Here is a 13,379-nt window from a genome sequence, read left to right on the forward strand (position 1 = left end):
ATCAGAATTCATCTATTTCATTTCTAAACAAACAAAGCAGCTCTCTTATTTTCGGCCATCATAGCACATTTTCTATCCGCATCCGTGGAATCAAGTTTGTGATAGATGATTCACAGAAACCATGTCTTATAAACTGTTATCTAATTTACGCATACAATAACGTGGTCATATTACTATAGTGACTTAAGACGTAACTCCAATAGTGCAGATCGGAAATTGATGAATCTTTTATAACTAACTGAAATAGGGAAATTTTTTCAACATGCAAAGAAATCCGTATATAACGCTTTATCAATATAGATCCGATTTTAAATATTATCATTTAGTTTGAACTTGTGCGTTTTTCTACACTCAAGTTCATTTCTGAAACCTATTTTAATTAAACAAACAATCTTATGCCTATTTCTTCAGATGATCTAGATCATTTCGAATTATCACTACGTTTAAAATTCAATCCCAACTTCTGTCAGGATTTACAGATTAATTTTTCTCCAACATTTATCTTATTTAAATATTACTGTTTACAAAGCTGTTGAAGGGAAACAGAAATGTGTTCAATGTTTAGAGTTTTCCCCACAGTTAGCTTAGTTAACTAGTGATTTCATTTTCCTTACCATCAAACTTTTATTCTTAATATAGTCATTGAGGTTTTATTTGTTCCAACCAATTCCCATAATTTGAATCAAATTAGATTCATCGTATGGATACTTCGATATTGATTTCGTTTCTTTCTTGTTGTTGCCTTTAAGTACCAGTTTACAAAACCGACCGGTCGTAGATAAAATGAATTATATATCATTGATTGTAGTTCAAACCTTTACTAAAAGTATTTTTATCATTCACACGTGTATTCAGTGGTCAGGAATATTGCTTTGGTTCCCAAAATATGGCATATATAACATTGCTTATATAGGTTACTTATACGTTATTTACTGCAATTCATACGCCTGATCGCAACACGCATGCTATTATATATATTTATATATATATATATATATATATATATGGAATTTCTTTTTGAGTGGATATTTTCCATAACTCTATTGATTCGTCTTTAGTTATTTTATTGTAATGATTATTTTTGTACTATTACAAATCTGTACGTATACCCACCTATTAGGACTTTAGTAACAGTCCAGATTTTGATTTAAAGTTTCATAAAAACCAAAGTATGCATTTAGTGGTTACACAAATAAGTGATTTACTTGATGGTTACGTCAACTTTTTGTTAATATAACCAATTTTTTATTAGGAGGAAATAATAATGTTAAATGTAAGATCTGTGAAATAAGTTGATTAATTTTTCTCTATTAAAAACATCCATAATAGCCGAGTTATTGCTGTTTATAAATTACTTTTGAAGAGTCTGTCATACTTGTAAAATCAGTTCTTCAACCTGTTCTCTATCAATGTCGTTTAATAGTGCATGTTAAAACATGATGAGTATGAAAAAAATGAAATTCATATTGATTTCTACCAGGAATAACTTCATTGAAGTGATATTTACTTATCAATTTCCGTAAAAATGTATTTAGAAGTGACATCCTTTTCAATTCATTCTGATTTACTATATTTAAGTTCGTCGTTATTCTGTCTTAGGTGAGAATAATTCACTACATAACTATCCGTTTTCGCTTTTTCTCTTATGTCAACCTAATTCCATGTATCTAGGCAAAATCATTTCATAACATTACTCATAAATATATGTAAATCTCAAAATTAAAATAGGTTATACTCGGCTATCTGAAGATTAAAAGCTAAATGGGTGACGCGGTTGCGTTGAGTCTGAATCCCGGAGTGAACATCAACTATAGAATGGAGGTTCATCTAGCTGACGAGTCCCAAGAGGGACGAAACATGTCTCATGGATTCCACCGCTAGCCACCGTCCATCTCTGCTTAGAAAAATGCTTGTGACTTAATGGTAACATGGAGGTAATTCGCACAAGATGCACATATGCCAAAAGAGACTTATCAGCTGTACTCTTAAACATTGGGAAAATCCAAACAGCTAATACAAATAAATTGAAATATTTGGTCTTGTTTAATAGCATTATCAATATCAACAATAAATAATTGCTCGCTGTTTGTTCTCATTTAGGAATTTATCTGACTAGAAAAAAACTAATAACGGAACATTATAGATGGTAGATTTCAATCTTGAAACTACTAGATCCTTTTTTTCGAGATCATAAACTAAATCTCTAGTTAGATTAAGAATATTCTAGTGCCTAATGCTTCCTGTTCCTCCTTACCTGCATTTAAAACAAATGAGTATTACATACAAAATTCACCTTTTTTCTTTTGCACTTTCGTACATTAACCCATTGTCTCATTTTTCAATTGAGTATTATCATTATTGCTTTCATTTTATAATAGAGTACTATGTGTTCATTATATGTAATGGTGTTTCATTTACTAATGGACAAAAACTGATTAATGATTCTAATGATAACAATACTTTCATTTTGTTTCACAACTATTATTTTATTTCGTGTTAGCAAATTAACTTTGATGAAAATTTAGTCTATTAACCCTCTTAATCTGATTATAGTTTATGATGAAAATAGTTTCACCTAACGATTATTACTGGCTCCTTTTGTTATTTCCCTTGTTATATCTAAATGCATTTGGTCTACTTTGACTATTTTCAAGTCATATTCACTAATGTCTCCGACCGTATACCATAGTTATTTTACGAACTCTAACAGGAAAGCCAATTTTGCCCAATATGATTCAGGTTGGTAGTTATTGACTTCATCGATTGCTGTTGTGTCTTCATTTGACTCCCCATGAATTTCCCCTAACTTTATCCTACTCTAATCATTTTAAAGAGTCACAATGTTTTGGAATATCTAAAACATCTTCCGATCATTTAAGTCGGTGAAGGTTTTAACCCCCCAAATGTCCTGCTATGGCCGAGAATCAGCTCTTCCACTCGAAATGCACTCACATGACCACACGTAGACAGCCACTGCCAGGGATGTCCTACTCACTACCCTCTCAGGGCATTACTGTTGTTTACGAAATTGAGAGGATGAAGGGCGAATGTCCGACGCTTTAACCGGTTTGGTGAACACGGAGAGTCCACCTAGGGAAGTTGGAAAACCCTTATTCCAAACCAATGGTGAACATGGGCTCTAGGATCCTGAAGTAACAAATGGCGTATGAACCAATCGTTGATCCCCAGCTACCATGGAACTGCATTTCGTGACATTCCTCCACTGCCTTGTGGACCAAACCTTTAGGTCGAAGGCTCCGAGTGTGTCTCCATAAGGGAAGCTACTTGCTTCGGTCTGGGCATCTGGACAGTCTCACAGACCACATACAAACCAAGTGACTTGTGTGATTCATATGTATTCGGTGCCCCTTTTTACCAGTGTTTATGTGTTTAAATAGTAATAATAAATAATCTACCTCAAAGTGTACACCTAACCTCAAAATTACTTACCTTTATCATCCCATTATTTATAACCAATGTTTTGAAAATCAAATACTCATAACCAACTTATCTATTCATAAAATATCTTGTTTTACAACAATTTATGAATGATTCATTCAATCAATTTTGGTTTGAACTTAACAGTACCAGGTTTTATTTCCATCATTATCAATGTCATTAATAATGGAATGTTTTTACTCTGTCCAAACTAATGTTGTACGTAAATAGTTGGCTACATTTTACGCAGATGTAGAAAATTTTCCATTTTCACTTCGCTAATTCTGTTTGTCTATATTTTATATTTATATTGTATCATGAATAAAGAAATTTGGATTTCTGTAAAATGTGTGTGAAACTGAATCTTAGCGACCCAGAATAAATTAGTAAATTAATTAACTCAAGTGCTCTGAATCGATAAATATTTAAATAGTTTGTGGGTGTAGTTACTTATAGTCATATATTTTTGTTGATTTTGACTACAGCTTGAGATCTCCGTTAAATTGAATTTCTATATCTAGCCAATCAATGTCAATAATCCTCGTTTTCTTTTTTTTGGGGGGGGAGAGTTGTTGATAATTAACCAGTCAACTAACTGACAGTAATTTTTACAGTTCAGATAACTAACAATACTTAATATTATTCATACTTCTCACTGCGAGTAAAAGAGAATTGATGAGTATCATTTCTCTTTTATGAACAGATGAATAAAGAGTAGAGAGATGAACATTTTTACCTCACAGTTATATGACTAATTGTCGTAAAGTTAAACGTAAGATTAAGTTCACTAGTTTTTGGTTGCAATAAACCAGCGCCAATTACAGTTCACACGAATAAAGGCGAATGATAAAGGGTCCATATCAATAAGGTTAGCTGTCAAAAAGGCTCATATTAGATAGTTCGTATTCCCTGACAGATCTAGATCAATTGCTTAAAATAACCAAGTTGTAAATATCAAATCATTGTGTGAAAAGACATTGCTTAAACTTCTTTACTGCAAAATCCCATACTAATTACTAAATAGGTTAACTAGATTCTTAGCTTCGCTGTTCCAAATATATGTCTGAGATAAAATGGCGAGTTATTAAGAATAATAAATTGTTACTAAATTCAAAAATATACAGTAGACCCTGCATTGAGTGTTTAAAGAACTACGTTTTCGATCGGTCTCATAGGCAAAGGGACAGATGATAGACCGAACAAATTTTAAACCCGTAAAAACGTTGTTCTTTCTTTCGATGCCCACCTTTTCAGTGATCGCCTCTTGATGGTCACTCTTATGAATCCTTATCATCGTTGGTATACGACCTTTTTCACTCACCCTTTTGCTCGGGCTGATAGTCAATAATAGTAAATAATCCTACACACCACGAAAAGACATAGTTTCTAGACTGCTTCTAAATTAGTGTTTATTACAATCTTGTTAATAGTGGGAAATATAAAACATCCTAATAAGTAAGGTGAAGTTCATATAAATTCTTTATGACTAATCTTGTGTATATTGAATATACATTCTACTGAGGTGAGTCATCCGAAATCAATCCTGCTATCGATTGGGTATCATATAGTTTTACAGAAGTTGTGTAGTTGATAGCCAGATCATAAGATGTTTAGCTACAGTTATGAGATTTATCTCTATTTTAAAGTTTCTCATTGAAAACAGTTAAACATAGAACATGAAAACAGAAGTTGATTTTTGAAAACTATTATCTAGCACTCCTATAAATAAGTAATTAGATAGGCTTCGATTGCTCAGCTTTGGAAAATCACTTCTGAATTAAAATTACCTAGAACCCAAAAAGCTAAGTAAATAAATTATGACTCCTAACCGAGTAATGTATAAGTGTGAATCGTAATTCTTCTCTTTTTTATCACACTTATTAGCTAGCTGAAGTATTCTCAATGCTAACCCAATCAGTCATCCGTTAAATTAATCATATTCTAATAAACTTTTTCGTTATATTCCCTGAAAATGATTTGGATTACAATTGTGTTTTAGTGCTTTTATCTTGTTTATTTTTTATAATGTTTATATTCTTTCATGTTTTGTAGAGGCGATCGAGTTTCCTCTTCGATTCGTATATTGAATGAACCACATGGTTCTAGCCCACGATCATCACATATCCGTGGAAATGTATCTCCTCAAAATTCTGCCTTTCGAGTAAGTTATTTTTCGTCCTTTTGTCTTGTATATATTTCTATTATGTTATTCTTCAAAAATAAGATTGTTTATTTACTACTTAGGCTCAAACTGAATATCTCGAACTGATACCAAATAGAGAATCACTGGAACCAGGGAACATTGGATATCAATCCTATACTACTTTGAGAGTTTCTATAGTCCATATCTACGACTATAAACAACATCTAACTCTGCACTCTTCAAGTATTGCAGTCAGTCAGCTACAACGTAGGATCGGGCACATGTATGCATCAATCAAAGTTGCCGCACCTCATTAGCACAACAAGATGAACATTAAATTCATAGAAGTAGTTATTTCAATAATAGTAATATATAAAAGAAAGATTGCGTATGAGGATATAATGCTGGGAGAAAGAAAGGTATAAAGCAATTTCAATCTTACGGTTTAAGGGAAGACAAAGAGTGTATACACCTACGCCATTGTGATCGATTCTGAGCCATGTCACCCAGAGTCTCCAACCATTGGTTACGATAATCGTACAGACCCCAACCAAGTAGTTTGTATCTGCCAACATGGTTCAAACCAGGAGTTAGTGACTTTGTAGACTGATGCCACGTTTTGGTTTGGTCGCCCCTAACTCCCTTCCAACCCTCCCCAACACTAGTCAGCATAGCGCGTCGTGTTAATCGGTGTCCAGGCATACGTAACACGTGGCCTAACCATCCCAGTTAATGTAGATCCACAACCTCCTCAACTGATTTACCATCATTCCTTAATACCCTGCGTCCAACCATACTGTTACTTACCCAGTGATTCCAGCAGATGCGAGCAATATTTCTAAGACATCTGTGATCAAATACTAGTAACTTACGAGTATCTTCCACTCTTAATGGCCTCGTTTCACAGCCGTAAAGTAGAACAGAGTGAACTGCTATGCAGTATACTCGTCCTTTTATTGATAGACGGATATCTCGTCTTCACCATAGGTGACGTAAGTTGGCAAAGACTTATGTTGGAACTAGATCTGATTTGTTTTGGCTCTTCGTCGTGTTCAGAGCCTGATGGGATGAGTTTACGCGGATCCATCAGTGAAATAGACTTGGAAGAAATCCATTGGTTCTTTGTAACCCTTTGGTTTAAATTACTAATAGATGTTAATGCTGTTTCCACAGCTGTTCGTATGTCTTTCCAAGCAGCATCTGGGTCAGTCTTGTTTACAGAAGTGTTTACATATGTGAACTCAGTTGTTCCTGGAATTCGCATTTGGCTTTCTCGTCCTCCAGTTCAATCCTAATGCGTCTTCCTAGTGTAGTTTTTCTGCGTCCAGTAAGGCACAAGCAAATGCATGCTCGTATTAAAGCGTGATCAGAGTTTAAACATGTATTCCAGAACGAGCGACAATCCTCTGTCGAGCCTCTCCAACGATGACTGATGGCAATATGATCTATTTGAGTCCATCGTTGGTTTGGTGCAGGAGGTCTCCATGTTAGACGATATCTCTCCCTATGCTTAAAATTATTACCTGTCACAAATAAACGATTGTTTGAGCACGGTTGCAGCAGACGGCCACCATTATCTGTTCACTGGGCCGAAATACCAAAATACCCACCTAAACGTCTTCCTGAATGGTTGAAGCTACCTACTTGAGCGTTAAAGTCACCTGCTACGAGTACAATGTTTGAGCGTCTAGCTTTTTGAAGATGTTCAGAAAGCTTTCTGTAAAATTCATCTTTCACTTCATCCAGTGTGCAGTCATTGAGGGCGTAGGAAGATATGACGAAAAGACAACGTCGTGTGTCTCTATCCTTCCGAGTTCTCACGGAGCCGTTTAGCCGAACAGCACATAAGCGACTGTTAACGGGGATACATTCTAATAGTGCTTGTTCTGCCTCCGTATTTAGTGCTATGCCTACACCAGCCAGTCCACGAAAACTAGCCATCGGGTCGCCAGATACACAGAGGGTGTATCTCATCGGCTCTCTGTTCGGGTGAAGTGAGGTCAAGTGGATGACCACACTAGAATCCTGTACGTGTTGTGAATTTATTTCCGGCTTTTTATTACATGATTTATTCACCAATCGAAATACGAATAATCCAATCTTTGCACTGTGCCAAACCAATGACGTTCGACCGGTATGCGCAGCCTAGCGCCCTTATTGGTCCTTTATCCGCCTAGCCATTTCAGTTGAATCCAGAACACCAATAACAGCTTCTGCTATGCGAATCATTTATTTCAGACATACTGGGTTTATATATCAACTAAACAGACCGCAACGCACCATGCAATAGGAAATAACATTTATACACAATAAAGCCAAAAAGTGGCTGTGAACGTGGGAAACAATAATCGATAAACTGAATATAATTTAGGAACAGTAAATTGTATAATAATAATCTGTAGGTCAAAATGAAGCTTGTAATAAAATGAATATAGATACGTACAATCTAATTATTGAATAGTTATACAATAAGAATATATATAGAATAATAGTCTATTAATAGATCCAGGAAGTTACCCGTACTTATGTTTTCACTAGGATATAACAGTATGAGTACACCGATGCATACATCAATGGTACGAGATTCTAGGGTTTTAGCCAAGAAGAAGGCCTGCTGGTCGATTTGACACAGGGTGTGTACGTTGAAGGCTCCAATGTGTAGTTTGGAGCGAGGTTTCACTAGACCTGGGACAGTGTTTTGCGCACTAGAATCGTTGGTCATGGTGACACTTATGGAGGAAGCCAAAAGAGGAAATTTAGAGTTGAAAGTCGCTGATGGAGGAATAATAGGAATTGGAGAGGAGATTGATTATGAATACAGTGATCTTGAGTTCTGTTAGAGGTATGAGGGCGATTATCAGTTCCGGGTTGTCCACATCTTGGAATGGCTCTTCTAGAAGTGACTGAAAAAGATATTGGGTTAGAGGTGGCCTTAGTGACATAAGAGAGTGACCGTAGTGCCCAAGGGACAACTACTTAAGACTGGTCACACACGACCTTTTTGTGAGTAATTTTCGTGTTAGCTCCGTACTTGTTGAGATCTTACCGCCGAAGACGGATATCAGTGGGATAAGGTGAGGTGTGCATTTCTAAGGTCGACCCTTTCTAACCCCACCCCTCATTGTGGGAAGGCAGCATTGTTATGCTGGTTGTCCGAAGGAAACATCTTACTGCCGTCACGCTTCTGTACAGTCAATCGTACGACTTTGCCCTCAGACCGCGGGTTTACTGCTTTTAGTCTTACCGCTTTTCAACCAACCTGTCTGACATGATAGGACCTTGAGGAATAATTGTTCCAGTCAGTATAGCTCGATTGGTTCATTGCAATAGGCAAGCACGACCACCACTTCAAGGTAGCAGCAACGGTCGGGTGTCCATAGTAGCTCCTAATATCGTATTTCATTTACACAAGTGTATGAGATTAATCAATATCAGTTTAATATTATCTAGATATTTAGTAATAGATCACAGAGATCGGTTTACTGTATGCTTTGAACAAATACTCAACTATTTCTACCTAATAACCCTCCTAAACTAGCTATTTGCAATCCACGCGATGACCACAATCATTGGTTGGAAACGTAAGATGATGTGGATGGAGTATATTCATTGTTTATCTTCCCATAGATCTTGATTTTTAACATTCTCTCATACACATATCTTTTCACTCTGTCTTTTTATTATCGTACTCCCAATTTTCAATCTTTCTTGCAATAATTGCTACAACATTTTTTCGATTCCTTTGTTATTAACCTTTTTAATTTCTTGTCGTTGTGCTATTGTGATGTGGCAATTTGAGCCAAAATATTTTTCTTAATCTCTGCATTGATTATGAATGAATGACTGGAGCTAACAATCCATCAGTCAGTCAGTCAGCTACAACGTAGGACCAGGCACATATATGCATCGGTCCAAGTTGCCATACCTCGTTAGCACAACAAGATGAACACCGGATTCATGGTAGTTAATTTAGTGTTGGTAGTAGTATATAAATTATAGGTTGTATATGAGGATATAGTACAGGAAGGAAGAGAGATATGAAGCAATTTTAGTCTCAAGGTTTAAGGGAAGATAAAGAGTGTATACACCTACGCCATTGTGATCGATTCTGAGCCATGTCACCTAGAGTCTCCAACCATTGGTTACGATAGTCACGCGGACCCCAACCAGGTAGTCTGCATCTGCCAACATGGCTCAGGCTAGAAGTTAGTGACTTCAAACACTGATGCCATGTTTTGGTTTGGTCGCCCCTAACTCTCTTCCAACCGTCCCCAATACTAGTCATCATAGCGCGTCGTGGTAATCGGTGTTCAGGCATACGTAACACATGGCCCAACCATCTCAGTCGATGAAGATTCATCACCTCATCAACTGATTTACCATCGTTACCTAATACCCTGCGTCTAACCTCACCATTACTTACCCGATGATCCCAGCAGATGCGAGCAATATTTCTAAGGCATCTGTGGTCAAATACTAGTAACCTACGAGTATCTTCTACTCTTAATGGCCATGTTTCACAGCCGTAAAGTAGAACAATCCATTATATTAGGAATCGAAGTAAGGTAGTAAAATCTTATGGATTTATAGTCGGTTGTCTAATGGTGTTAAGATGTTATCTGATGAAAGATATTTGTTGCGACATTCAACATCCCGACTTCATCACCTTGCTTCAACAGGGGTTAATCATTTGTGGACTACTGTTCATAAGTCTACCACATGCTTTGGACCATCGACGCATAAATTTTACGATTTTAACTAAAGAATGTGTTTTGTGTTTAATCAAATTAGTACATTTCCATTCAGTGCTTGCAAGGCATAGATTCTATAACCTGATTATATTGGACCAGTCATTGTAATAAATTATTTACTTGACATAAAAACACTTTAACATTTTCCAATATCTTTTTCTATTTATTAGGATGAATTGAACTCAAAACTTCGAATTCGCCCTGGTCATAATCTTCCACCTAGAATAACAACAATTGCTAAATCTGCTGAAAGTTCCGATAGTTTAATTTTACATGAATCCTCGTCACCAAATCAAAAACATTTAAGTAGTCCATACTCACCTCCTTATAGTACTCGTGTATTTGCAACAACCCCACCTAATAGTACACATGAGTCTATCAGTTCAACTCCATCATCCTCTGGTGCCTCAGAGTTAGTCAGTTTACAGCATAAATTAGCTGTCAGTAGACCTCGAAATCGTCGCCCACCATCAAAAACTTATGGTCGTGCATTGAATAAAACGGATGGAGATTTTGTTGGTTTCTTTTCTCCATCACCCAAACGTGTATCGGTTAATAATAATTTCTTTCCAGTCTCCAATCCTCAACTGGGTCTTATAAAAGAAGAAAGTGAAATAATACATCAAATAAGTGAACAACCTCATCAAGAAATACCTACCACTCATCTACCCACTGAAATATTAACTGTAAGTACTGGTGAATCGATTAGTGAGAATTCCAATTCAAATAAACTTGATTCTCCACTTTCAAGACTAAATTTAAGAGGCAGGTTAGTATATGAAATATTTTTTCTTTTTCAGTGTTATACGTTGTTTATATTAAAGTACATTTAGTTTTCACAAACAACTTGTACTTTGATGTATTGTAGAGTAGTGATACCTTATTGATTAAGTTACATGTCTTTCAATTAGTAGGTTGCAAGTTTTGAACTTTGCTCCACCCTACATTGATCTGGATAACGAAAGAGTATCACTAGCGTATAGGAACGTAGTATGGCTTAAAACTATGTAAATTTTTGTTTGGCTAATGGAATTATTTTTACATTACATTCACTTTTTCTGTGAAAAGTATACAATCAATAATATTTCTGTTGTGTTGTGTATTATTTGGTTAGTCAGGTAAGAAGATTTAGGAGGAAGTTTATTGACTAAACCGAATCGGTAATATATGTACCTCATATATATATGCCCCTTAAAAAATTAAGCCACTAATGGTGTATGTCTCATACCTTAGAAATACGAGTCATTTCTTGGCCAATCATGTGCCCGATCTCTGATTAGCACAATATCTTAATTTTCCCTCCCAAAAGAAGATAGGTTTGACATCTCAGATTCAGCTGTCGAAATCGAGATGGGGACATATCAGTTTCGCCTATCCTATCGCTATCATATTTGTGACTGTTTAAGTTGTTCACTTATGTAATCTTATGTTGTTATTACTTTTGACCCGAAATCTACATGGTGCATTTATAAATTGATTTTTGGATGATTAACTCTGTTATATTTTGTTGGTGAGTGCTTATCACATCCCATCGTCCAATGAATTCATCGTAGTTGAAGTACAAAGTCTTAGGACTAATTATGATGCATTTTGTTGGTAGTGTTTGAATTCATTTTCACGAAAATATAATTTTTATGACCTCATTACGTAAATTTGAGTCTCTGAAAACTATCCCTGTAAAAGGCAAATCTTTAATAATCACAGTTACAATAGCATACTTCACCATTAGAAAATTTTGTATATAATAGCTCCAGTAATATTCCATAGCTTATTTACTAAGTACATATTTATGGAATGTTTATAAAATAGTGATTTGCTTAGTGAAGTAAGATTGTTTATTAACTAAAACTCTTTTAAAGATTAAATGATGTGTATATATATTCTATGTATTAGATGCAAGCTCAAAGATTGTTATTATGTTATGAAAGCATTAATAAGATCCATATCTGTGAAAGTACTTCAGAGAGTTTGATCAAAACCCGACATCTGCGATGGACAATTATGAATTTATTAATGTTTTAGAAATGACCTTACTTTTATCATAGCCGTTTGTTTGTGGTATAGAGTGTATATACCTCACGTAATTTCACAATATAAAATAATTCATAAAATCAACTTTCTTGCAACTCATTAGAACTGGAAAATAATCTCAAGTACTGTCATAAGTATTAGGTCAGTTGTTACTTCTCGATTCACTACGCCCCGGGAGGATACTTCTTCTTGAGGTACATAAAAAAGAAAATTGGTTATTGGTGGTGATTTTGATCTTGGAGAGTAACCTCAGTCTTTAAGGAAACACATGGGCTTTTCGTGAGCAGTTTTTAACTGCCCGTCATACCTTATTACAATCTTCAGTGTGACTTCGTCCTTTGACGTTAAGTTTCTGCTTTTAGTCTTACCATTCTCCAACTGATCTACTTGGTGTGGCAGGTTTTAAAAGAACGAGTGTTTCACTCAATATAGCTCAATGACATCACATCACTACATCAATGTAACAGCTACTATCGAAACTTAAAATATCCGGGATTCGTTTTCTAATGCCTATTAATGAATCCACTGATTTTAGGAGTTTTATCTGTCAATATAGTTTTATTTAAAGTCATTCAACTGTTTTAGTTGAATAGAATCAAGAGTTTAGACCTAATCAATCTATGAGTCTGTTTCAAGTATTTGTTACTTTTATTTGTATAAAACAAATAAGCTAATGCTCATTTTACTCCGTTTTAAACTATTGATTTCATCCTGTAGTATATTTCGTAATAAATCCACACTGACTGACCTCGAATGCTTTGTTCATAGTAAACACATAAGGTTATACGGAAACACATAATTAACTTTTATACACATAAGTATCAAATACCATGTCATTCTCTGTATAAAATTACAACAAAAAATCGACTCAACTATTGAATAGTTAGTTATTTATTCATAATTTTACTATATCAACTAGATACTCACATTCCTTATGTATCCACGAATTTTCTTTCTCTTGTTGTGCGTAAATAAAGACAAATATTAATTTATTGAAATGTATTTTACAGTTAAAT

The 13,379-nt window shown here is 35.1% G+C and overlaps 1 protein-coding gene across 5 annotated transcripts in view; it reads left to right on the forward strand.

Moving 5' to 3' along the window:
- Smp_067000.1 (hypothetical protein) overlaps window positions 1-13,379 on the forward strand; it is a gene marked incomplete at both ends in the record, with an annotated part of 33,533 nt that overhangs the window by 7,292 nt on the left and 12,862 nt on the right. For 3 of the 5 annotated variants that reach the window (XM_018796738.1, XM_018796740.1, XM_018796739.1), the window contains 2 exons: window positions 5,491-5,599; window positions 10,503-11,101. In XM_018796738.1, the coding sequence (XP_018651851.1) occupies window positions 5,491-5,599; window positions 10,503-11,101 (708 nt within the window). Of the gene's footprint in view, window positions 1-5,210; window positions 5,600-10,502; window positions 11,102-13,379 lie in introns of those variants that run through there. The other 2 variants (XM_018796741.1, XM_018796743.1) reach the window with 2 other exon arrangements.

Source organism: Schistosoma mansoni, chromosome 4 (genome assembly GCF_000237925.1).
Source record: "Schistosoma mansoni strain Puerto Rico chromosome 4, complete genome".
Lineage (NCBI taxonomy): Eukaryota > Metazoa > Platyhelminthes > Trematoda > Strigeidida > Schistosomatidae > Schistosoma > Schistosoma mansoni.